The sequence below is a fragment of the Fusarium proliferatum genome, assembly GCF_900067095.1.
Source record: "Fusarium proliferatum ET1 genome assembly, contig: FPRO_scaffold003, whole genome shotgun sequence".
In the NCBI taxonomy this organism is placed as follows: domain Eukaryota; kingdom Fungi; phylum Ascomycota; class Sordariomycetes; order Hypocreales; family Nectriaceae; genus Fusarium; species Fusarium proliferatum.
In genome coordinates this window covers 27,987-53,395 of record NW_022194792.1, presented here as the reverse complement: position 1 = coordinate 53,395, position 25,409 = coordinate 27,987, and the positions used below count along the sequence as shown (strand labels likewise).

Sequence of the window (25,409 nt, the reverse complement as noted above, 5' to 3'; positions counted from 1 at the left end):
ACTGAATTCGTGTCTGGTGACTGTGGGGAAATTTACCGTGAATAACCGGCAGAGTGGTTAGCGTTGGCAGCATGGCCAATTAGGCTGTCGGCTGGCATTATTCCAGCTTCTTCGGGCGAGCGGTGAGCGCGTTGACGCGTCCTTAACGCGTCAGTACAGGGTATGTTGACAATAATTATATTGGAACAACTGTGCTCTGATGTGAACAAACAAATAGTCTAGATATTAACAAAAATGAAAATGAAAAATTACATTGAAGACGCATATATACAGAAAGATTGTATCACTAATCAACCCTTGCGCGCTGGAACTTTGGAAAGCTCAGCAAGAAAATCATCCACGAATTGAGCAGCTTTGACGTTATCTCCTATAAAGAGTGCTGTATCGCCGCTTGCAGAGACAGTGACATCACCACTTTCGCCAACAATAACGTTGAAAAAGAAATGGCAATCAGGCAAGTGAGCAACATCAAGCCCCTCAATGGTAGAGACCGTAGACGACGGCTCCGTAGTGGTGAAGTAGTTAGACGCGAGTGGCTCAGGGAGTCTGTACCTCTCTAAAGCCTTTGGCTTATCCATGGAGCTCCCATTCTGAGACGTTACAGGATCTCGTCGGTAGATGATGTTCAAATGCGAATTGAACTTGGGTCCCAGCTCCCGAACACCATCTGCCTGGCTAAAACAATTGAGTTGCGCGAGATGCTCCTGGATGAAGCCGAGTAGCTCTTCAGTCGACGACTCCAAGTTAATAGAGAATGGCGTCACAGAGAGAGTTGGGATACTCGCAGCAGTCAGATCGAGGGTTTGCGTCCCATCAGGTGACGAAAGAGATCGAGAAGCATGGTTGAGACCAAAGGTAGGCTTCGTTCGTTGGGTGAAGTGCTGTAGCGTCCTTGCGTAGGAGAGAATGAGAGCTGCAGAGACCTCCGAGCTACTCTTCTGCAACAGAGACTTGATACTATTCTGAGGGGCGATGCTGGAGCTCGTCTTGAACTGAGGGCCGTGCGCTGATAGATCAGTATGCTCAGTGTTGTTACCCAACACTGTTTCTTGAGCAACGGAAAGATGTCGCCTCCAGTATGTGTCCTCGGCTTCTGGTTGTCTGATTGCTCTGATGCTCTGGACTGCTTGTTCCAGTGACTGACGAGTCTCTTGGATCTTGCCCAGGGTGAGAAGATCGTCGAAGTCCTGTTCAATCATCTTGATACTCCATGCATCGTAGAGTGCATGATGGAGTCTCAAGACAACCGCCTTGCCGTCTGAAGCTTCTAGGAAAGAGAGGTGGACTGGAGGTTCCTTCATATCAGATGCTTTGCTATTTTCCTGGCTCACATGCTTCGCAATCAACTCCTCGACAGTCTTCGACGAGTCCTGAAGGGCTTTGACGCGCGATCGACCTGACCACTCTTCTGATAGGGTGACTTGGTACAGTTCGGCAGGGGTCGCGGCTGTTGCAAAGGTGGTTCGGAGGACATCGTGTGTTTTCACAAGGTCAGACCAGCAGGCCACGAGTTGCTCCTGTTCGAAAGTCTCGGGCAGTCTGTAAACCCACGGGGCCTCGAAAAATCTCTTGCCGTTGTGCAGCCAAAGCTCGAGGTGTGAACGTTGGCCAGACAATACAGGAACGATGGACTTGATCAGATAGTCTGGCTGTCCAAGGGTCTTGGCTATTGCCGACTTCAAACCTTGTCGAAGTGGCTCCGATTGATGTTGGGTGCCATTTGCTGTGGGTTTACGCGAAGATGTTGGGCGCGTGATGATGTCGCGAACGCTAGCACCCTTCATGATGTCAAAAACGCTGACGCTGAGTCCAAGTTGCTGCCTCAAAAGCTTCGATAGCCGAATGGCCAAAATTGAGTCCAGACCAACGTTGATAAGTCTCGTGCTGTAACCGATCTTCTTTCCACCTCGTCTTGTTCCTACAACTGTCTCCACAAGCTTCAATACTGCATCAGCTGCTGGGGTCGAGCCATTCATATCGGGTTCCGTCGCATCGATCTTGGACTCTTGAGGCGGTGTGTTGTTAACTGATTCAAGATGTTTAGTGTCAACTCCAGGTACATCGAGTCCATGAAGAACGTGGTTCAAGGCTGCTTCCAGGCTCTGACCTAATGAGCCAACCTGCTCTTGGGGTAACTTGGCCCTTAGCTTGCCATTGAGGATGTTGTCCCTAATATGGAAGCTCACGATTAGAGGGTAATCATCATAGGCCGGTCCAGTCGCATCAGCAGTTCCAGCCTGTACGGACTTGAATAGCTTTTCTGAATCAACGCTGGTGTTTGAAGAGCCAAGAACTCCGTCAAACACGAAGAGACTCTGGAAGAGGGCTGCTGGTGCATCTCCTCCCTTATGTCCTGATCTCCATAGCGTTTGTATCTTCCTTAGTGAAGCCATTGAGTTGGTGCCTCTCGCGCTGTCGATCTGCTTCTGCACAAGGATCAAGGCTTCTGAGATATTGACGCAACTGCTAGGGCTACCCAACTTCGCTCTCATGGGCAGTGTATTGATAGCGGGGCCAACGATGGCAACGTCATCATCGGCATCCGTCGAAACAACCTCTCCATACACGACGTCAGCTTGTCTGTAAAGCGACTCGCACAGGACCTTGATCCATGACAACTGAAGTGCTGCTTTGATGGTCACGCCGAGATCCTGGCATTTCGACTGGAGGAGCGACAATTCGCTCGTGTCAAAGCTGAAATGGACAACAGATGATGCCTTGAGATCATCAGTGGGGAATTCAAGAGGAGTATACGTGTAATCCCGAACGGCATCTGTCCAGTATGCAATGGAAGCCCGCTGAGAACAGGCAACAGTCCTTGCAAACGGTCTGTACAGATGCTTGGGCTCGTCGACGCCATCAGAGATGTCATTGTTGAGGCGCCGACGGTAGTATTCTTGGAGAATGCTCCAAACAGACTGCATAGATGTTGCATCATAGAGAGCATGATGGATTCGCAAATGCAACCGGCCAGGCATCGTTGGCTGAATCTCCCAGCTGACCCGGTCGCTTTGCTCAGTGGGAGAAACGATACCGACCCACGGTGACTCATCATCATCAGTGAAGATGAACCGGGTTCTGAGGATTTCACATGCTTGAACGGTGTCTTTCACGGCACCGAAAAACTTATCAAGACTGGGTGTATCGTGTGCAAGAGCATAGTCAGAGAGTTGAATGGCATGAACATACGTGTATGCATCGCCGTCAGTGGCCAGAGATGCGCTGAGCATGCCTTCTTGGAGTGGCGTTGCGATGAACATGAGACTCTCGGCTAGATGCTCAAGGTTTCTGTCATAGAGCTCAGTGTCACTCAACTTGCTGCCGGTATGCTCCCCGTTAGATTGCGAATTGACGTTGTCAATTGAAGCAGACTTCGACTTGGCATCTTGAAGAAGCTGCGCAACGCCCTTGATAGTTCGTGCCTTGATCACAGCGTGAGAAGACAGCTTAGTCTTGTGCGACTTGTTGATTGACTTGACAAATGGGAGAACGGTGATGGAGTCAAGACCGAGCTGGTACAGCGACGTCGAGTCGGGCTTGGATGACAGTTCAGATGCATTGATATGAACGAAGCGACTGAGGGCAGCTTGTACGTCAGAGAGTGCCTGATTATAACTTGGAGCATCTATCGAGGTCTTGTTGCCTCGGGGGCCATCGAGGACCTTGGTTGAGAGGGTCTTTGTAGTGAGAGGTGAAGTAACAATATCCGACACTTTGACGGTCTTGTCAGCGCAGCTGTACACAACCTTCTCAAACAGTCGGGCAATATCCTTGAGCTGCTCTACGTTCAATGCTCCGGCAGAAGAAAGTGTCAAATTGATCTTTCCATCAGCGTGAAGATCTACGTCAAATGCCAAAGCCATATCGCTACTACTACGAGTAGGCAAAGCGGTCATCTGTCCTGGTTTGGCGTCACTGAGTTCGTTGTTAGGCACGACGTTGATGCTCAAGAGACTGTCGAACAGCTTGTCCTCCGATCCAGACCAGCGCTGGACTTTGTCGACGCTGACTAGTGGCATGGCACCTTGGCAGACATCAAGGTGGGACTCGTGAACTCGTTGAGCCAGTTGGGGTAGGGTCTCGCCAAGGCTATTGATGGTGGCGGCTCGAATGAGGGTGTTCAGGCATGGACCAACAAAGCTGTCAACATCGTTGGCAGCGCCATCTAGTAATGGCCGAAGTGACATGATAAAGCCATAGACAACGGATGCCTGCTTGGTGAGTTGGGCGAGGCACAGAGTGACAGCCAGCTGGAATGCGGAAGATGCTGATATCGTTCCTTCAGGCCCCAGGGAGTGAGATTTGAGTCTAGCGTTGAGCTCAGAAGTCGTGTACCCAAGACAAATAGTCTGACGAGCCATGACACCACTCGTACTGTTGTCATCAATGGCTCCAACGCGACATGGTTGAACGCCCTGTAGTTGTTGTTGCCACGACCGTCTTGTAGCATCGAGTTGCTCATTCGATAAGTTACAGTGATTCGAGATCGTGGATAAGGTGGCTAAGCTGTTAACCGCAGCAATTGAAGACGTCTGGCTGTTGTATGCTGCTTCAAGTTTTTTCTTGAGGGAGTCGATAGCAACACCGTCGAATAATGCGTGGTGGATGCTGAGTGACACGATGGTCTCGTCTCCGTCCTCGCCGGAAAGCTGTAGTCGGATCGGAGGTCGCGCATTCATCTGTGACACAATATCTGCTGGGTGCTCATGAGCATTCAGAGGAGAGGATGGCAGTGACCGAAGAACGACCTGGAAGATTTGGCCGTCATCTTCACGCTGAATGAAGCAAGTTCGGAGCATCGCTTCCGAGGCGATGACTTCTTCAGCTGTCTTCTTCCATCTGTTGATGTCTGTACCACGACTGAGACGGTAGCTGAACCGTGCGACATATGGAACATCATATCCCTCGGTGTTCTCTCTTAGGTTGAAGGCACTGAGCCAAACAAGAGAACGCGCGATGAGAGCAGACTGGAGAGGGAGACAAGGCAGGACGGCTACGATGTTGGATGAATCAAGCCCCTCTGGAAGAGGACCAAGGTCTGACACGTTGAGAGTCGGGGTGTGTAGATCGTCTGTGGATGGAGGGGTCGACAGAGGCGTGCTGTTCGACGGGCTACCGCTCTCTTGTTCATCAGCAAGTCTTGCAATATCTGCAACTGTACACGACGAAGACAGGAGATGCGTCATCTTCAATTGAGAGAAGCCCCGTTTCCTCAGAAGAGAGACCAAGTTCACTGCCGTAAGACTGTCGATACCAAGGCGCTGAATGCTGCAGGTACTTGATGCCCTAACACTGCCACCGACGGCTTCTTCAATAGCCGCAACCACCATCGACTCCTTCGCACTCAAGCCGGTCCCAGATCCAAGCGCGTCGCCCGAGTTGCCTCCATCTCTGTCCTGATCTTGCTGAGTGGCGATGAAATCCTTTGCCAAACGTGCTAGGATCTTGGTGTCGACCTTGCCAGAGGCGGCGAGGTATGGGATCTTGGAAACCCAGACCAGTGTTGGTACCATGAAAGCAGGGAGTTTGTCTTGGCATTCGTGCTCGATCATGCCTAGTAGTAAAGTTGACTCCTCGCCTTGGACATCAAGTAGCTCAACCTCCTGTTCAGCCTGGCCCTTGAGATTACTGGCCTTCCTAGCGATGAAACCTAGCAGCTGTTGTTGTTGATTCGAACTATCTTTCCCATTGGAAGCAACCGTAGCTGCAAAGTCAAAGTCGCCCTTGTCACTTGCAACTTGCTTCAGGAAGCCAACGACCTCATCCAGCTCAAGCCGCTGTCCGCGAATCTTGGTTTGCTGATCAGCTCTACCAAGGAACTCAAGTGATCCGTCGTGCATCATCCTCATCATGTCTCCTGTTCGATAGACTCTCTTTCTGCTGCCGCCGGGAAGAGTAATAGTCTGGAAGCTCTTGGCTTGCTCGACAGGACGGTTGAGATAGCCCATTGCTACCTGAGGACCAGCGATGCAGAGCTCACCTGGCTGGCTTCTCCTAGCAATGACAAGACTGCCTCCATCGCTGCTGGGACATAGAAGTAGAGCCTCGAGACCTTTTAGTGGGAGTCCAAGGTTGCGGGCGTTGGAACCATGATGTACAGCATGTCCTAAACATCCGATAGTGACTTCTGTAGGACCGTAGAAGTTGAAGAGAACGGCTCGATCGTCTACCGTGTCTGAGTCTTGCGTCTGGGCCCACATGTTCAAAAGCTCGTTCGAGGCCTTCTCTCCGCCAGTAGTCACTACTCTCACTGACGGAACATCTTCAGGTCGTAGCCTTAATTGGCTGAGCACCGAGGGAACAGATCCGAAGTGCGTAACATTCAGCTCATTGATCAGCTCCTTCAAGTTCGCCATCATGGCCGTCCGGTCCTTTCCGATGACGACCCTATGACCAAGATGCCAGGGCACGAAAAGCTGTGTCAGATGAGGATCGAAGGCACGGGAGGTCAAGTTGAGATACTTCCCGACACCACCAAGTCTCGCAGTTGCAGGCGAGTGTTCAATTAACCGGGTGCTGAATGCAGAGATGAAGTGGCAGAGGTTACTGTTGGAAACTCGTACACCTTTGGGGCGACCAGTCGAGCCAGAGGTGTAGAGGAGATAACCGCCAATACCAGTCGCCGACGGGATCTCAGAAACAGGCCAAGACAAAATGGTGTCCATGTCAGCATTCGTGTCGGGGAGTAGCAACAGCGGTGGGTCATTGGCATCGTCTAGTCCCAAGTCACCGACAAGCTCATCGGTTGTAATCACAAGCTTGGCGCCCGCATCTCTAATGAGGAGCTGTTTGCGAGCTGGTGGAAGATCTTCATCAACAGGAAGATACACAAATCCAGCACGGAAAATGGCGAGAGTGACTGCCAGGGACTTGATATCTCTACCAAGACACATAGCTACAGGGTCATCAGGCTGTAGACGAGCCTCATGCTGGATTAATCTCGTAGCGATGGCATTGGTGAGCTTGTCGAGCTGGGCGTAGGTAATGGTCTTGGAAGCAATCTCATCGTCATCTGAGGATTCAAACATGACTTCCTCAACGGCGATCCAGTCTGGATACTCTGATGCGCGAAAGGAAACGCATTCAGTAGGATTGACAGCTTCAGTCTCTTCGCTGAAAGTTTCGCCACTGATAGACAGAATACTATTACTCATTCTGTTCTGGAGCTGAGTCAAAGGAGCGCTGGGGGCCTCGGCCATAACCTGCGCTTGGGCAAGGATCTGGTCCAACAAGAGGTCCAACTGAGCCTGAGAAATGCGACGTCCATCTCCAGTGAGCTCGATCTTTCCATTCGCCTCAAAGATGTTCAACGCAAGTGGATGCTCAACGTTGAGCGACAATGCCTGTCCCACTTCCTTGAACATGGACTGACTAGCTTCGGCTTGGTTGTCATCTGAGGCTGGATGGTACACGAAAAGACCAGGGAATGGAGCGTTGCTGCTACCACTTCCCCTATTGAGCATCCTTTTGACATCTACTGGGTGAAGATTGTGTGTGCTCTGGAACATCTGTGCTGATTCGGTAGCCATCTCCTTCCAGAGTTCCTCAGACGACGCAGCATTAGAGCGAACAATTAGAGGCAATGTAACTATGGCGGGACCAACAAGTCGTGCGAGATCTGGGTGGAGGACTCTCAGCGAGATGGTGTGGCCAAGCACGACGGCGTCGAGTTCGAGATATGAGGCGAGAATACAACCAAAGGCGGATTGGAGTAGTGTTGGAAGTGCAACTGTAGAAGTAGGTTGGACAAATGGAGCAGGGATAACTTTCCTCGACATGAGAATCTTCTGGGCCTGTTTCTGTCGAGATTGAGTGAGGTCAGGAAAAGGTGCGTTCAACGTGCCCCCACTGGCCGTCTTACTGATCTCATCCAATCGGCGACTCCATAGCGCAGCTGCTTCCTCTCTCTTGGAAGGGGTCGGTAACAGTCCCAGGCCGAGACCTTTACTAAACTGCACGACCTCGCTTACCTCCCTAAGGGGCTCCATGTAATACAAGCTCGCGACAGTCTCCAGGAAGACATCAGAAGCTACGGCGTCGTAGAGTGCGTGATGCATACTGAGCATCATCTTCTTGGTGTCCTCGACAAAAGTGACAGCCCACGGTGTCTCTATTGTAGTCGTTGGGGAGAGCTCCAGCTGCAGCCTCTCAGCCATTTCACTCAGACTCTGATCCTCTTCAGAGCGAATCTGAGACCAGTGCAAGCCTGGTTTCTCGCGAATCAACTGGAGGATCGTAGAGTGAATACCCTTCTCACGAGCCCATGAAACAGTGTTGTCGCTGCCATCTACATCGAGTTGAGTCAAGGGCACAAAGATAGTTCGGAGAATGTCGAAGCGCTTGGCTACGGCAGTCCAAGCTCTCTTCAACTGGCGATCATCGACGTCGTCCAAATGGCTGAGATCAAACACACGATGGGCCCAGTAGGCTTGTGGCTCGAGCATAGTCTCGACGATGAGGGACTCTTGCATGGGTGTTGCGGGTAGGACGTATTGCGTATCAGAGGGTCGCATGTTGCCCTTGATGTTGTCAGTAAGCGCCTTCTTGATAGACGCAAGCCATGTCGTTTCTGTCTCGACTGCTTGGGTAGACTGGTTTGCTTCAGCCTCTTTTGGCATTCGGCTGAGCGTGACATTGACCAGTTCTCCTAGAGACTCACATCTCATGAGGTCCAGAACTCCAACTTGACACTTGAGTTCTCGCCTCAGCAACCAAGCAAGCTTCGTAACTTGTAACGAGCTGAGGCCGAGACCTGCCAAACTGTCATCCGGAGAGAGGTTTTCCGTTGGAATATTAAAGTGTCCTGCGATTGTCTGGAGAATGGGTAGCTGATGGGCCGTCCATTGGTGCTTGGCCTGATGACTCGGCCCTTGCGCTTGTGTCGAGTCGTCTCTCCCAGCCAACACGTTGAGATCCGACTCCGCGTAGATAGCCTGCAACGCCTTGCGATCAACCTTGTTTGAGGCGGTCCTCGGCATGGTCGTATCGAGAACAACAACGTGTCCAGGCACCATATACGCGGGCAAGAGGTCCTTGGCTCGCTTGAACACTTGAGATCTGATCTTGGAAGTGTCGACGTTGCCAGTCTTGACAGAGACAAAGGTGACAACCACTTTGTTGTTATTCCCAGCGGGTGCGCCTGGACGCTGAAGATACAATGTCTCGACATGTTCAACCGTAGCGTCGTCGTCCTTCAGACTTGCACACGCTGCGCTGATCTCACTGAGCTCAATACGAATACCGGTGATCTTGACGAGATCGTCGTTTCGACCGAGAAACTCAAAACCATGGTCATTCAATCGCACGAGATCTCCAGTGAGATAGATGCGCTCGTCGATGCCCGGGCCGCCCTGGATGAATGCCTTGGTAGTCTTGGCTTCGTTTGCAAGATATCCTTTGCCGACTTGTGCACCGCCCAGAGCAAGTTCACCGACTCCGTACCGAGGAACCAGCTCCCAACGTTTGGTACCATGTGAGCTCGCTACCTCACGAACAGCATAGGCCGTGCAGTGATCCAGAGGAAAGCCAACATTGGCAGCTTTAGCAGTGTCTCGACTCTTGCCAAAGAACTGTCGCATCGTAGAGACGACAGCGTTCTCAGCTGGGCCGTATGTGTTGTATGCACGAGTCGTAATCTCGGGATGAGCCCAGGCCTCAGCGACGTCTTCTGTCAGCTTTTCGCCGATGAACGTGACGTACTGGAGAGTTGAACCCTTGAGTTCCTGGACGGCAATACTGGCTCCAAATGAAGGTGTAAGATGAGCGTGGGTTGGGTGAGACTTCCAGATGAACTCGGTGAATGTGCCCAAGACCAGCTCTCGTGTACCGCTGATGACATTTCCCGCCAGGCCCCAGGTATAAAATAAGTCTTGTACGAAGACATCGAAGCTGTAGGCGGAGAGTTGTAGAGTGCGGACCTGTTCACGATCATTGTGCTCAACGAGAACTTGCAGGTCGCGCATCGCTTGGGCTGCAGCGCTGTGCTGGATCATGACACCCTTGGGCTCGCCCGTCGTTCCAGAAGTCCACAAAAGATATGCCAAATCCTGTCCAGTGATGTTGGAGATGCTGTTACGTGGCTTGGCTCGAACCAATGTACTGTGGCCATTATACTTGTCAACCAGAATGACTTGTACATCTTTCAGTGCGTCCTGAGCAAGGCAAGGCTCTACGAGAGGCAAAGACTCAGTGGTTGTAAGCAGTACCTTGCTCTGTGCTCGAGCGATAAGAGATGTTCGACGTTGAACTGGGGAAGTTGTGTCAATGGGACACCATGCAGATCCGGCCTTGAGAATGGCCAAGACAGATACGTAGAGCTCAACACTGCGTTCCATGCAAATTGGAATGATGTCAATGTCTTGCTCGCGCAAGATGTTCGCCAGACCATTGGCTCTAGCATCAAGCTCTGCGTAACTCATCTCAACAGGAGCGGAATCGAGTGAAGAGTAGAAGCTCAGTGCCAGGAGATCGGGAGTCGATGCAGCTTGATCCTCGAACTGGGCATGCAGAAGCTGAGCTCTGTCGCGAATATCTTTGGCTGTGTCATCCAAACCTTCTTCCACAACAGGGATCGTTCCCTCAGCAGACAATAGACTTCTGTCAATGCGCGCAGGCAGACTCTGTACCAGGTCATCAGGTAGTGACATCAGGATAGTCTCGGTGAGTGCTTCAAACTGCTTGACAATGCATGTCGCAGAAGTCTCTGAGAATGTCTCTTCGCGATACGTCAGCTTGAAGACGACATCATCAAATCTTCCATTCCTGTCAGGCGAGTTCGGGTTCGTAGGGAAAACTTCAGCAAACATGGCAAAGTCGTAACGTATAGCAGGATTCGAGATCTCAGTCCAGAGCAAAGGCGCCTTGTCTGACCCATGATCTTCGGGTTGAGGATATGCTTGCAAGGCTAGTGCGGTGTTGTATGGGAGTGTCTTGAAGGCGCCGAAGGATGTATGTCTGTGACTTTGAGCGAATCTTGAGTGGTCCATCAAGCTGGCGACGAGCTGTTTGAGAGTCTGTGCTTCAGGCAAGGCAACTCGACAAGGCACGACAGAGAATGTTGGGCCGTGGACAAATTGATCGTGACCTGAAAGAACGCTGCCAAAAGTCACGTCATCGGTGTCTGCCTCGGAGAGGATGTGTAGAAGCATGGCCCAAGAAGCTTGGACGATCGTGAGAGGAGAGCCTCCCAATAACCTGCCCTTACTCTCGAGAAGGTACCAAGAAAGTGAACTGGTATGTTGTACCATGGCATGTTGACGAGTCTTGGTTGAAGTTGGCTTGACGTTGTTGCCGCTGATGGCTCCGAGCGGCTCAGTCTCCCATCCTTCCAGAGCCTTCTGCCACAACTGATCTGTCTCTGGTTTTACATTCAATGCCCATTCGAAAACAGCGTCGTAAATCCCTTGACGTGGAAGTGGCCCAAGGCCACAGTATTGACGAGTGATGTCTGACATGAGCACTTCAAGTGAAGGCCCGTCGCAGATGCAGTGAGCAGCGCTGATGATCAAAAGACCACCACTACCAGCCTCCTCAGAATCGATGATCTGTACATGATACAGCCTGTGCGACTCAAGGCTGAGATCCTCCTCCGCGAGGTCCAGCCAGGTTTGCGCATCGCCAGAGATACTGCCAGGACTGGCTTTCTTGTGAGTGATCCGACCAGAGTTGCCGCTTAATCTCTGCCAGGCGTCTGAGGTCAAAACTACTTGGAGGAACGGGGAAAGGCCATCGTCGCAGGAGAGCAGTGCCGTCCGATAGATGGCTTGTCTCGACATCGTCGTCTCAATGGCGTCCCTGAGAGCAATCGCGGACACATCTGGCTTGAGTCTCAGTGTGGTATGGCTGATGTAGTTGCGCTTGTCCATGGCAAAGCTCACTGCTAATTGGCTCTGGGTGCTAGTTGCTGGTAGAACAATCTCAATGTCGTGCTTGTTGAGGTTGAGTTTGTTCAGGACCTCCAATGTATGCTTCGTGGAGAACGACTCAAGTTGAGCATTTGTTCTCGCTTGTCTATCAACTTTGGTGGCTGATGCATCGGTCCCTTGACTGCTAGGGAAGAATACAGAACGGATGGTCGCGCTGTTGTCGAGGAGAAGTGCCAGTGACGGCTCAAGCTGAGGGTCCCGGGATCCTGGCCAACGCTTCCTGATGTCTCGCAAGATCCTCATTGCACGAAGACTGTCAATACCCGCTTCGGCAAGGACTGTCTTTGCAGTGATTGATGGACCTGAAGTAGGCGAGTCATTGAGGACATTACTCACGATTAAGATGAGATCCTGCTCAAGCTCTTCCTCCTGAGGGTTTGACAAAGCCTCAATGCTCTCAACCATCCCGCGGTTAGAAGGCTCTTGATCGACAAGCTCGGTCTTTAACGTCTTGTTGACAAGTGCCAAAGCCGCTTTGCGATCTGCCTTTCCAGAAGCAGATCTCGGAAGCCCAACGACTTGCAAGATCTTGAATGGTCTCATGTAGTCGGGAAGATGGTGCTGAGACGCATCTAAACATAGGCGGTGTACAGCCTCAAAGTTCTCACTTGAATCAACGACAATCAGACTCACGACCTTCTCTGAACCTGCGTCTGCACCATACTTCCAGACACAGGATAGAGTCTCTTTGATACTAGGCACCTTGCTGGCAAGAACACTCTCAATCTCACCCAGCTCAACACGCCGGCCACTGAGCTTGACTTGATCATCAGAGAGTCTGCCTAGGAATTCGACCATGGGAGAGCCGCTCTTGTCCCAGACGATTCTGGCCCTGTCACCAGTCTTATAGACACGGCCCCATCTAGGGTCATCTCGGAATGACGCAGCTGTTTCGTCTGGCCGGTTCAGGTAGCCCACCTTGCTCACTTGAGGTCCAGTGATGACAAGTTCGCCCACTGCACCCATAGGCAGAGGCTTGAAGTCCCTCCCAGATTGAGAAATTGACTGGTCATGGACAATAAGAACACCACAGGTTGCCAACGGTGTTCCGATGACGGATCCGCGTTGGCCTTCAGGAACATGAGCTTGCGCAATACAGTAGATAGCCGTCTCAGTAGGCCCGTATCCGTTGTAAATGCCTCTCGGTACTTGGCCAGGTTCCTCCTTCGCGGTCGGATTGTAGGGAGCAAAGTTCTGGAGAAGTCGAGCATTCAAGGTCTCACCACCAACCATTAGTCCACTGATTGAAGAGGGTTCCAACAAGCTAGCGAAGCTAGGCGTGATGTTGGTGATGTCAGCCTTCAAGGTAGTAACAACCTTGTCAATATTTTGCAGAGTGAGTTCTCGAGGCGCGCAGCAAAGCGTTGATCCAGTGCTCAGAGTCCAAAATATCTCAAATAGTGAAATGTCAAAGGTAGGTGCAGCACCTTGGAACCACCGGACAGGCTTTGATGTAGAAGTTGGTCGGGGAAAGCCATAGTGGGCACTCAAAGCAGAGATGGTACATGAGGCCGAGAGATGGCTGACAGCCACTCCTTTGGGCAGTCCAGTGGTTCCTGAAGTGTACAGAATGTAGGCCAAGTCGTCCGTGCTCATTGATGCTGATTTCGGCTGTTGCTCTGGTTCAGTATCGCAAGCCTGCAGGAAAGGGGTGACGTTGACAATCTCTGGTGAGGAATCGACGAAAGAGGACAGCTCTGATTCTAGTAAGGACGTTGTTGTAAGCAATGCAGATGGCTTCAAGTCTGCCATCAAAGCCTGCTGTCTCTCTGCGGGTGCGTCCACGGCGATAGGGCAGAAGGCTACCCCCGTCTTCAGAGCTGCCAGGTATGAGATGTAGAGTTCTGGGCATGGGCCGATGAGGACTGCGACTGTCTTGAGAGACTGCGTCGATCCCTCGCAGGCCTTCGCGATCTTACCCGCCAGTGCCGTTGCTGCGTTTGCAATCTGACGATATGTAAAGGTCATACGGTGTCCATTTTCGAGGTCCGTCAGGTAGTCGATAGCGACCCTCTCAGGACTCTCAGCCGCGCACCTCTCGAACTGATGATGGAGAAGTGAAATCTTCGCAACATCATCGGTCAAAGTCTCGTCATCATGAGTGAGGGGGAGAGGCTCAGGTCGTGGGGGAAAGTTAAGGACAGACGGCTGAGTCCATTCAGGTCTTGCGTTATGCCCTTGCTGCACCCCAATGATGATGTCGTCTAACATGCAGCCCAGAGATCCCAGAGCAGCAGTGGGGATGATACTGGCATCCGCCTTGAGATGGACTTGGTGTTCTTCAAAGTGAAGTTGAAGGATCTAACCAGAACATCAGTATACAGATGAACCCCTGACTTGATGGACCAGCCTATAACTCACCTTGCCTTCACCAATAGAGAAATCAGTTGGGATTGATTGATGATTCTCAAGTTTAACGAAACGGAAGCTATCAAGCTCATATCTCTCGGAACTCGAATACTGAGCCAAGATGAAACCACCTCTCTTAGTATCTTGAATACAAAAGTTCTCATCTTCGTCAAGAACGACAAGATGAGACACAAGCTTCACAAATACCTTGATTGTGGTTTCTTCATCAGGTCTTGGCTGGACAGAGCTGGTCCAGCTTATTCGCTGAGATGTCTCCGTCGATTGCTGGTCAGTATGCAGTGGCCGAAGCTGCGTAACAGGAGGCCGTGTCATAGACATTGCGTTATCCATGGTGTTGATAGTATCCTTGTCTTACACCGTGTAACAGCTGTACGATAGTCCGTGATACTCTACCGTGTTGTTTACCAGATCATCAACAAACATAGAGTCTCTGTCGCAAACCACCAAATTACGTCGGCCGTTATCGCTCGGCAATGTCAGCACGGCAGTCAACCACTGATGACGATGTCCACCTCAATGAAGCTAGAAACTTTGCTCCAGCACAGTGTGTCATGGCGTATGGATCCAAGAATGGTAGGTAGTTGCAGTGTCCATATTCGGTGAAACGTCCGATCCCTGCCGACACCCATAATTCATCTCGGTCAGCGTAGCGTAGTGGGGGGCTGATGATCTGATAAGATTACGGTTACCTACAGTGCAAACAAAATAAGCTCGGTTAGCCCCAGTGACTCAATGCAGCCACACCAACTCTAACAAGTTTTACGTTATGTCTCCGAAGATCTTGGCCACAAGCGCAATAGCTGCATCAGATAATTCTTGCTCATCACGGCCTATACGAAGTTACGTCATGGAAATTACAATTTGCAAAAAACAATGTCTCAATTTTTCAGGGTCCGGTCTGTCGATCTACTATGCTAACGGGCCTAGAGTACGCCCCCATTTTAGACAAAATGCGCCTCCTGGAAAAATCGCTCACGCTGCAGGGCGAATAGCATGGCCGTCTTGTGCGGCAGGTGGAAGCGCTTCTTCCTCTCCTGCGGCAAAAACCTGTCCTGGATCTGAACGTGGTTAAGATCGTACTCAGGCTCGGCTATCACCTGCTTGGTGCGTGGATCGCGCAGGAAGCAGCAGTGCTTGATCGACGTGGCGACAGCCTGATACCGTTTGCCGCCGCGGAAACGCTCTTCTCCCACTATGATGTGTGAGTTCTGATCGTGCTCGCCCACTGTGATGTTACAGTTGGACCCAAAGAAGCACGCTGCGTTGTCCTCCATGACCCATCCAATTTCGGTGTAGCCTGCGAGTTCTCCGTCCCACTCAAACACACATGACATGGTATGGGGGTCATCCAGTTGCTTGGCAAGGTATGCTCGATGATGCTCGTCTGGCCCACGCTCTTTCCATGCCTTGTTGACTCGGTCGGAGTTTTGCCATCGCTTGTATGTCTCGAAGTGATCGGGATTGGACGCGTCGATGTGTCGGATTTGCAATTGCTGACCAAGCTCGACGATGAAGCGGGAGTAGATGACAGTGCCAGGCTTGGGCTTGGGGGGCCGAACGGGATGAACGGTGCAGACGTTGCCCTTGCGCGTGAAGCCTAATTGATTTGCGAAAACACCCATTGTGCCATTGAAGCCTGGGAATGATGTCACTTCAGGTCGTGATTGAAGCCAGTGCTGTGAGTCTGGTGCTCCAGCGCCTTGCCAGAATGCATCGTGAGAGAGCCAGTAGATAGTCTCGCGGGGAGTTGTAGTAGGTGAAAATGGTGATAGCACACCCAAGCCAGTGCACTTGATGTATTCGCCAATTCTTTGACTGTCGACAGAGATGGCTATCAAATCATCATCTCTGTGATCCGGGTGCAGCCACAGAGCGTAGATAGACGCCCAGGTCAACGCGAGGTCTTGCTGTCTACCGTGAGATGCGAAAGGAGAACGAGGATCAGCAACGTCGGAGTTCAATATCTCTAGTTCAAAGACAGGAGCGAATTGAGCTCTGTTGTCATTGACCATTGCTGGCGATATTCTGGCTTCTCGACCATCCGTTGACCATCGCGCCAATGTCGTATCGCCAGATCCAACGAGGTAGTCGTTCCCATCGCCATGGCCGGTATTGGCAATCCAGATATTGGTTTCGCCATCGGGGAGTCTGAATGAGGTCTCTTTAGAAGTGTCCCAAGCTTCTTTTGGTGGCGTCGGGTTACGTGGGGGAGCAACGGAAGTGATGCGGTCAGTAGTCATGATGGGCGGCAACGTCTATAAGTGTTTGTTAGTAGGAAGCCAAGACGAGGACAAGGTAACCAAGTGGACTCACAAAGATAACGATAATGATTGATGAAGAGTGATTGATGGATTTACGAATGCCTAGAGGTCTTATCGCAAGAGAAATGGAAGCAGACAAGGACTTTTAATACTGATTACCTTGACTCTGTTTGGTCAGCTTGATACGATGATCATGCTCAAAAGAGTTACTAGTCTGCCTTCTACGTTTCATTCACAATCTCATTCAGCGGCGGCCGATGAGGCAGTTCATTGTGACACGACATGTGTGCCCCAGATGATTTAATCCAGGGTAGCTCAGCCAAGCTTCAATGTCTCACATGCATCATTACACACATTCTGACATGGCCTCGGAGGATTCCTACCCTGTGCACTTTCACGTAATCTTATTCCAGTATTCACATTGATTTTACCAGAGATGATCATGAGAATCACTGGTGTACGGAAAACCTAACGGAGGTCCTCGGTAAAGAAACCGTCCTAAACGAGAACGAAAAACCCACCAACGTCATATGCCACCAAAACTTTTATGCTTGTTTCACCGCACCGAGCCGTCTTTCACATGCCGTCTCTGATAGGTCAATTCTTGACAAATGGCGCAGAAGTGCCCTCCGAACTGTGTGGAGATCGGCATTTCTTTTCCCCTTTCCAAGTGGGATGAAATGCCGGGGTTAAACTCGAATGAGGAAGCCGACCGTAAGCTTATTTAATTTCCTTGCTCTGTATCCACCGCGGCACGTTATGTAATCGGAAAGCGGTTAAGAATTTCACTGTGAGAAAGGACAGACTAAACAGGTTCCCAAACTGGAAGAGGCAGCCACCTAGATCAACGGCTTGAGGAAGGTGATGGAAGCAAAGACACCTACGGCGCATCCACCTAGACTCCCCATCGCGTATAACCTGCGATGTAACCCTGAATGGAATTATTGCTGATCGGCACACCCTACTGAATGGGCCCACACAGTTCTTGCATCCTGCTTTGGGAGATCACTCCGAATGCGGACCTACAAGCATGAAGCGTACGCTGTGCTTTAGCCGACCTGAACCTTGGTGACAGAGCCATCGACATGCCATCTGCCGAGTGAGACTAATTCGAGAAGCAAGTTCGGTCTCAACCACCATGGCGAGCAACGACGGGAAGACCTTCCCCCCAAGGAAGTGGTACAGAAGAGTGCCATTCCTATCAGCCAAGCCAATAGAGCAGAAACTCACAGCGCCAAAGGTCTCTACGCCAGGCAATGTCGAGCATCAGAATGAAGACAAGCTTCCTATGCCAGAGCTCCAGGCAAATTGGCTGTCGATTTTGACCTTCAACTGGCTGGGACGTCTTTTGCGGACGGGTTACACACGACCTCTTCAAGCAGAGGATCTGTATGACATGCCCAGCGACAGGTTGGCAGAAGATCATGCAAATCGCCTGGAAGAAGCTTGGGCTGCAAGACTTGCTGTGAATCGAGGACGAAAGCCTGTTACTTCGTCGAATCCGTTCTCATGGAGACCGTTCTGGGCGAGACATACCACTGACACAACTGTCTTGACCTTGGCTCTCAATGATGTATGCTTCAAATGGTTCTGGCTTGGCGGACTCTTCAAATTGGCTGGAGACTTGTCACAAATTTTATCGCCTCTACTCATCAGATTCCTTATCGCTACTTTATCCGACTCATCGCAACAAGGTCTTCGTTCAGGCTTTGGCTACGTCGTTGGACTTTTCCTTCTTCTTGTCTTTTCTGTCACCTCCAACGTCCATGGCTTCTATCGCTCTTACACCACCGGTGTCTTGCTCCGTGGTGCATTGATGCACGTCATCTATCGCAGAGCAACCACGCAGCTCAGCGAAAAGGCCAAGCTGAAACATGGTCTCGGTACTGGAAAACTCATGAGTCTCATCAGCGCTGATGTGACGCGAGTTGACTTCTGCTGTGGCTACTTCCATGTCGCATGGACAAGTATCTTCCAGATGCTGCTCTGCTTCGCCTTGACCGTCTGGACCATGGGATACAGTGCTCTGCCGGGATTCGGCCTGCTTGCATTCCTATACCCTCTCCAGTCTTTCATGATGGGCCGTCTACTTCGACTGCGACGGGGCAGCATGCCGTTCACAGACGCGCGAGTCAAGGCTGTCGTTGAAGCAGTTTCTGCTATTCGCCTTGTCAAAACAAACGCTTACGAGGAGAGTTTGCTCTCCAAGATCGGAAAGCTGAGGTCTGACGAGGTAGTGTATATCCGCAAGAGGATGCTTCTCAGAGCCTTCAACACTGCGGTCTCCTACACGGCGCCGACTCTTGCTTCGGTCGTTAGCATTGTTTGCTATGGAGCGACTAGCAAGAATGGCATGGATGCAGGCGTTGTGTTTTCTGGCCTTGCATATTTCATGCTGTTGAGAACACCTCTTCAAGCTCTTCCTACTGCTTTGTCAGCTATTGCAGATGCTCGGGCTGCACTGGAGCGACTGGCGTTGTTCATGCTTGCTTCCGATGTAGACCCTGATGCGCCTTCATCTAGCCCTCAAACTAGTTTGGGCTACTCTAACGAGGAGGAAGAAGCGTCTAATGCCGTGATAAAAGTCAAGGATGCCACTTTTGCATATCACGATGACTCGCAACTACTGGCAGCAGAAGAGGGGAAGGATGCGGCCCAGGAACCATCAGAAAGCAAAGCGCTTAGTCAGAGTCAGAGACTTATGATAGACTCGTTACTAGTGAAGCGCAATCAGCTGGTCTGCATTGTTGGAGCCGTTGCATCAGGCAAAACCTCGGTCTTGAAGGCACTTCTCGGCGACATGCGTCTCGTCCAAGCGCGTTCCTATCAGCTCAGCCTCACGACTGCTTCATCTCAGATTGCCCTAGTCCCACAAACCGCATGGCTTCTGAGCGAAACGGTGAGAGAGAACATCGTCTTTGGTAGACCTCTCGACCTCGCGTGGTATGACGAGGTTCTCACACGCTGCTGTCTCCATCAGGACATGAAGGCTTTGCCGGATGGTGACATGACAGTCGTCGGTGAGAACGGTGTTTCACTCTCTGGTGGTCAGAAGCAGCGTATCAGTCTTGCGAGAGCTATATACGGCAGAAGTCCACTCCTCTTCCTTGATGACTGTTTCTCAGCCCTGGATGCTCACGTTGGTGCCCGAGTTTTCGATATGGTCGTCAATCAAGCACGTCGCAATAACGAAGGCACGATTGTTCTGGTTACGCACTCGATTCCGTTTGCTAGACAAGCTGATCACATTGTATACATGGAAAAGGGTCGTATCGCTGAGCAGGGCTCATTTGAGCAACTGTACAGTCAGAATGGAGTCTTTTCTCAGTTCGCAGGTTCTTCATCTCTGGTCTTGGACTCGGACTCAGATTCAGAAACCGCCGGTAGTGGTGATTCCCAGAAGGCTGTGCCTGATGAATCCACCACGGCGGGGACACGGACAGATACGGCCAAGCCTGATACCAAGGACAAACAGGTAACCCAGACTCGCGGCAAAGAGGTGATGCAGACTGAAGAAAGAGTCGTCGGCTCAGTCAGCGGCCGAACCTACATCCGCTACGCACAATTCGGCAACGCCTGGCTAACAGGCCCTCTCCTCATTCTCTCTATTGCTATCTACCAAGGAACCAGCGTCGTCTCACCACTCTGGCTTAGCTGGTGGCAGAGGAACCAATACACCACCATATCTGAGGACGCATACATGGGAGGATACGCAGCTTTTGGAGCTGGCCAATCCCTTGGTCTGTTCTGCATGAGTGCGACATTTGCACTGTTCTGCTTCTGGTGCTCCAACAAGCTTCACCATGCGTCCATGTCCAAGGTCCTTCTTGCCCCTGTCGCTTTCTTCGACACTACGCCTCAAGGCCGTATTACGCATCGATTCAGTAAAGATGTTGATGCGGTGGATAACGTTGTGGGTGAGACTCTGCGTCTATTCATCTCAACCTTTGTCCAGGTTCTAGGTACAATCATCGTCGTCAGCATCATCGTACCAGCTTTCCTAGCCATAGCAGCCGCCTTGCTTCTCATCTACACTTGGACGGGCATGTACTACCGCCCATCATCACGAGAACTCCGCCGACTCAACAATCTGCTTCGAAGTCGCATCTACGAGCATTTCGGCGAGTCTCTTTCGGGTCTTCCCACTCTCAAGGCCTTTGGCGCCATCCCTCGTTTTGTTGACGATAACGCGCGCAAGATTGACACGGAGAACACTGCTTACTGGCTATCAGTCTCTTGTCAGCGCTGGCTGAACCTCCGTCTGGACCTTTGTGGCGCGACTCTTGTTTTGGCTGCAGGTTTGCTGGTTGTTGGACTTCGCGGTACCATTGATCCTTCGTCTGGCGGTGTCGTCTTGTCCTACATTGTCACGGCTCAAGCTGTTTTTGGCAACATGATTCGTCAGAGCGCAGAGATCGAGAACAACATGAACTCAGTGGAGAGAATGCTTCACTACGCCTACAATATTGAGCAGGAGCCTGCGCATCAGGTCGACGATGTTGATAAGGAGCTGAAGACCCGTCAATGGCCACATGCTGGTCATGTTCAGTTCCAATCTTTTACCCTCAGCCATCGTCCTGGACTTGAGCCTGCACTCAAGGAAGTGAACCTGGATATCAAAGCTGGTGAAAAGGTCGGCATTGTCGGCCGTACAGGTGCTGGCAAGACAACGCGTAAGTGCTAAGGGCAGTCCATTGTAGTCAAATACTAACATTCGTATAGTAATCTCTGCGTTATTGCGAATCACTGAACCTACGAGTGGTCGAATCCTCATCGATGGAGCCGATATTCACACCGTCGGCCTTCACCTCCTCCGATCAAGCCTATCCGTCATCAGCCAAGATGCCGTTCTTCTAGCCGGTACCATCCGCTATAACCTCGACCCTTTCCAACAATACGACGACGAGTGGCTACAACAATGCCTGGACCGTGTTGGGCTCGGCCAATCTGTCAAAGAACAAGATAAAGAATCAGAAGAAAATGAGAAGCATGATTCCGAGTCCAGCAGTGAGGGATCAAATCTAAACCTAGACTCAGAGGTCAAGGAGAACGGTTCCAACATCTCCCAAGGTCAAAGATCTCTCATTTCCATAGCTAGAGCGCTCGTTCGAAAGTCCAAGATTGTTATTCTGGACGAGGCAACGGCCTCTATTGATGGCAGAGCGGACGCGAAGCTTCAAGCAATGCTGAACGAGGTCGTTGGCAATGCAACCGTCCTTACCGTGGCTCATCGACTAGATACAATTATTGCTACGTGTGACAAGGTCGTCGTGATGGACAGCGGTAGAGTAGTTGAGTTTGACACTATCTCGGAGCTGTATGCCAGTCCAGGCAGTGTGTTTAGATCTTTGTGCGATGCGGCAAAGATTTCCATTTAGTCATAGTCCTCACAAGTAAATATTTCAGTTCGTGCCCATAGACTTTGTACCTAAATCTACATAATTTAATGCTTCACTTGAGATTTCGGTCACGCGACTAGGACATTACAATCTTTTGGGGTTGCCACTGCGACAACGGAGAATCATAGATTGATAAGATCGCCTGATGTGATGACAAGTCCCTTACGTTCATCTGATTGATAAGTGAACGATCGGCACTCGCCAAGACGAATGGCAGTGGAAATGCTGCGTACCAATGTTACATGAACGGCGTCAAAGTTATCTTTGCAGCCCTGACTTATTACCGCAGCCAAGTCGTCGGTATTGGTCCAGGTATAGGGTCTCAGTTTAGGTAAACTCAATGCATTATAGCTTCTAGGCAACGTGTCACGAGCCGAAGCATGAACGGGATGCCTTCTAATTGAGTTCAAGCCCGTCCCATCGGAAAGGAACGGATCAAGAGATCTTCATGATGGGCAAGCAATTGGCCACGCTGCTAACACTCTGAGGACCTTTGCTTGTGATTGACAGGACCCCTGATTTGTCAAGAAAACTTTGCCTCTCCCGTGAACCAACCAAGACATGTGATGCATCGGCGCGTTCCCTCTTCTTGGAGTCTTGATGCATGATCACAGCTGCATCAGAGACATGCTAGGGGCCAGGGATATTCTACTGTTTGTATAAGTGTGTGACACACTGTACTCTTAGCTCGACAGGGCAGAGATCTACAGCCCGTCCCACACAACGGCCGATCCCTACTGCACGCGACCATCTGATTAGATGGGCGGCCTGTTGATAATCTTGGCTACCAACCAACGCAAGTGGATATGAACAAGATCTGATAATTTTTCTTCGACTCGCCGGACAAACAAAAAAAGGCTCACCTGTTTCTGGTCCTCCCACGCCTTGGCTAAACCCCACTCACGCCCGAGTATCAGCACTACTGTCATCTGTTGTAGGCGAGCCGACGACCGGCGAACGAGGGGTCCTGTAATTTGTCTGTACCTTGCACACTGTCTGTTGGTTCTGTCTTTTTCCTCGAAATGGGGGCGACCAAACAGCGTTTGGAAGCTGTTGTAAAAAAAGTCAGACCAGGCGACACTACCGCTGCAGATTGAAGACTTTTCCCTTTCTTCTTCCTCCTCCCATTTTATTCGCTTCCCTTTTTCCCTTCTTTTAATGCTATGTTGACCTGGTCCTCTTAGAGCGATCTACAGCTCATTTTCATCCCCTCCCTCCAAAATGTCAGCGCCTAAGCACCCCGAGGGCAGCACTAAACAGTCCCCCGCCGCCCAAAACACGTCGCAAATGTTCGAGCTCAACGAGAAAAAAGACTACGACGCGTCCAACTCGCCCGTCTCCGACGATGATACCCATAAGGAAATCGGCGTAGGAAGGGTCGAGGCCTTCAACAAAGTGCTCTACCAGTCTGGCAAGAAGGGCAAGATCCTTCTCTGGCTTCTTGGTATCTCCATTGGTCTCACCATGTTCGCCTACGCTCTTGACATGGGTATCACGACTACAATCTTCGGAACGCTTGCGGCTTCGACTTTTGGTGTTCACAGCCAGCTCGGTACTGTCAATACAGCTGGTCAGATCATTCGTGCTATTAGCAAGCCCTTCATTGGAAAGCTTGCTGATATTACTTCTCGACCTACCACTTACGTCGTGGTGCTTGCTTTCTATGCTGTCGGCTTTGCTGTCGCTGCTAGCGCCTCGGGCTTCACTGCCTACACTGTTGGCATCTGCTTCACCTCAGTGGGCAAGTCTGGTCTTGATCTTCTCAGCGACATCATCGTCGCTGATTTGACTCCTCTCGAATGGCGAGGCTTCTTCAGCGCCTGTCTTTCTCTTCCCTTCATTGTCACTGTACCTGTCAACGGCTTCATTGCTGATGGCTTCTATGAAGATTGGCGATGGGGTCTCGGCATGTTCGCCATACTCGTTCCCGCCCTTCTCATCCCTGCCATCCTCACCCTATACACCATGCAGCGACGTGGTGAGAAGGCTGGAATGGTCACCATGGCTGATTCCAAGGACGTGCGATTGGGTCGTTCGGAGGCCACGCCCAAGAACCTGACCTATTGGGCCAAGCTCGCGTACCGAGGTCTAATTGACATCGACATTGTTGGTCTCATTTTGCTCGGCTTCGCTTTCTCTCTGATCCTTCTGCCCATCACCCTGGCTAAGAGCGCAAAGGGCGGATGGAACAACCCAAGCATGATCGCCATGATCGTCGTTGGCTTTGTTGTTCTGATCTTGTTTGGTCTGTACGAGATGTATCTCGCTCCCAAGCCAATGATGACCAAGCGCATTGTCAAGAACCGTGCTTTTGTCGCTGGTGTCATCATCCACATCTTTAATCAGATGGCCTCTTCTGTTCGCAATACCTATTTCTCATCCTACATCCTCATCATCAAGGAGTGGACTACATACCAATGGACCATCTTCCTTGGTATCACTACCATGGGTCTCTGCTTGGTCGGCCCTGTCGTTGGACTGATCCATCGCGTCTCCCATCGCTACAAGGGCCTCATGATCTTTGGTGCCGCTGCTAGGATTCTCGGTTATGGTCTTCTCATCAGCCCCAACGGAATGATGACCCAAGACACTGCTCGTCTTGTCGCTGCTCAGCTCATCTTCTGTCTTTCTTCTCTCAACGTCGTTGGTGCCCGAGTTGGTGTCCAGGCCTCTGTTCCCCACGATGATGTTGCTTCTCTCATCTCCATCATCACTCTGTGGTCTACTCTCGGATCCAGTATCGGTAGTGCTGTTGCGACAAGCATCTGGACTGAAGAAATGGTTGCTCAAATGCACGTCGAGATGCCCAATGTTGACGATACTACCATCGCCACCATTTACGGCAACATCAAGACTCTCAAGAAGTATGACTTCTTCGATCCCATCCGCCAAGGTTCTATTCGCGCCTACGCCATCGTCAACGGTCATATCACCATCGCTTCAATCTGCCTGTCCTGCATTCCCCTCATTGCCTCTCTTTTCATGCCCAACTTCTACCTTGGCAAGCAACAGAACGCTGTCAACAATAAGGGTCTTGATGGTGAGATTGTCGATGTCCCGGACCAGCATGGAACAAAAGACGCAAATGCGACTCAACAGGAGTCTGCAACGTTCATGCAAAAGCTAGCTGCTCTGTACCGAAAGTAGATAATGTCAACTTGTGAATGTCAGACCGAGGTAATAGTTCAGTCAGAAACTCTCCGGCTTCTGAATGATACTGCCATTCGGACATTATTGCTCGCTAGTCTCCGACAAGCACCTACTATCATATTATACCCTGAACAATAGCTACATCTGCCTTAATACAATGACGAAAGCTCACCTCACACTACGTGAGTTTGGAGTCAAGTTCGACCATTTGCATGCGTCCCCAATGCCGACTCACTCTCATGTGACTTGATTTCCCGAACGTTGTGATGTATGGATGCGATAGTTGTATTCAATAGCCTCCAAAA

The 25,409-nt window shown here is 50.9% G+C and overlaps 4 protein-coding genes across 4 annotated transcripts; 2 read left to right on the top strand and 2 right to left on the bottom strand.

Annotated features, from left to right (window-relative positions):
- Positions 1–290: 290 nt before the first annotated feature.
- Positions 291–14,624, bottom strand: FPRO_07212 (putative non-ribosomal peptide synthetase; the record flags this gene model as incomplete). Its single annotated transcript, XM_031227788.1, has 2 exons — positions 291–14,225; positions 14,286–14,624. 2 exons carry the CDS (start codon positions 14,622–14,624, stop codon positions 291–293), a joined length of 14,274 nt encoding a protein of 4,757 aa, XP_031078190.1.
- A 611-nt stretch (positions 14,625–15,235) lies between these two features.
- Positions 15,236–16,534, bottom strand: FPRO_07213 (uncharacterized protein; the record flags this gene model as incomplete). Its single annotated transcript, XM_031227787.1, has 1 exon — positions 15,236–16,534. The coding sequence occupies one exon, from the start codon at positions 16,532–16,534 to the stop codon at positions 15,236–15,238; it is 1,299 nt and encodes a 432-aa protein (XP_031078189.1).
- A 1,159-nt stretch (positions 16,535–17,693) lies between these two features.
- Positions 17,694–21,933, top strand: FPRO_07214 (uncharacterized protein; the record flags this gene model as incomplete). The annotated part of the gene is made up of 2 exons (XM_031227786.1): positions 17,694–21,228; positions 21,278–21,933. 2 exons carry the CDS (start codon positions 17,694–17,696, stop codon positions 21,931–21,933), a joined length of 4,191 nt encoding a protein of 1,396 aa, XP_031078188.1.
- Positions 21,934–23,175: 1,242 nt separating this feature from the next.
- FPRO_07215 (uncharacterized protein) lies at positions 23,176–25,101 on the top strand (the record flags this gene model as incomplete). Its single annotated transcript, XM_031227785.1, has 1 exon — positions 23,176–25,101. One exon carries the CDS (start codon positions 23,176–23,178, stop codon positions 25,099–25,101), a length of 1,926 nt encoding a protein of 641 aa, XP_031078187.1.
- Between the last annotated feature and the right edge of the window lie 308 nt (positions 25,102–25,409).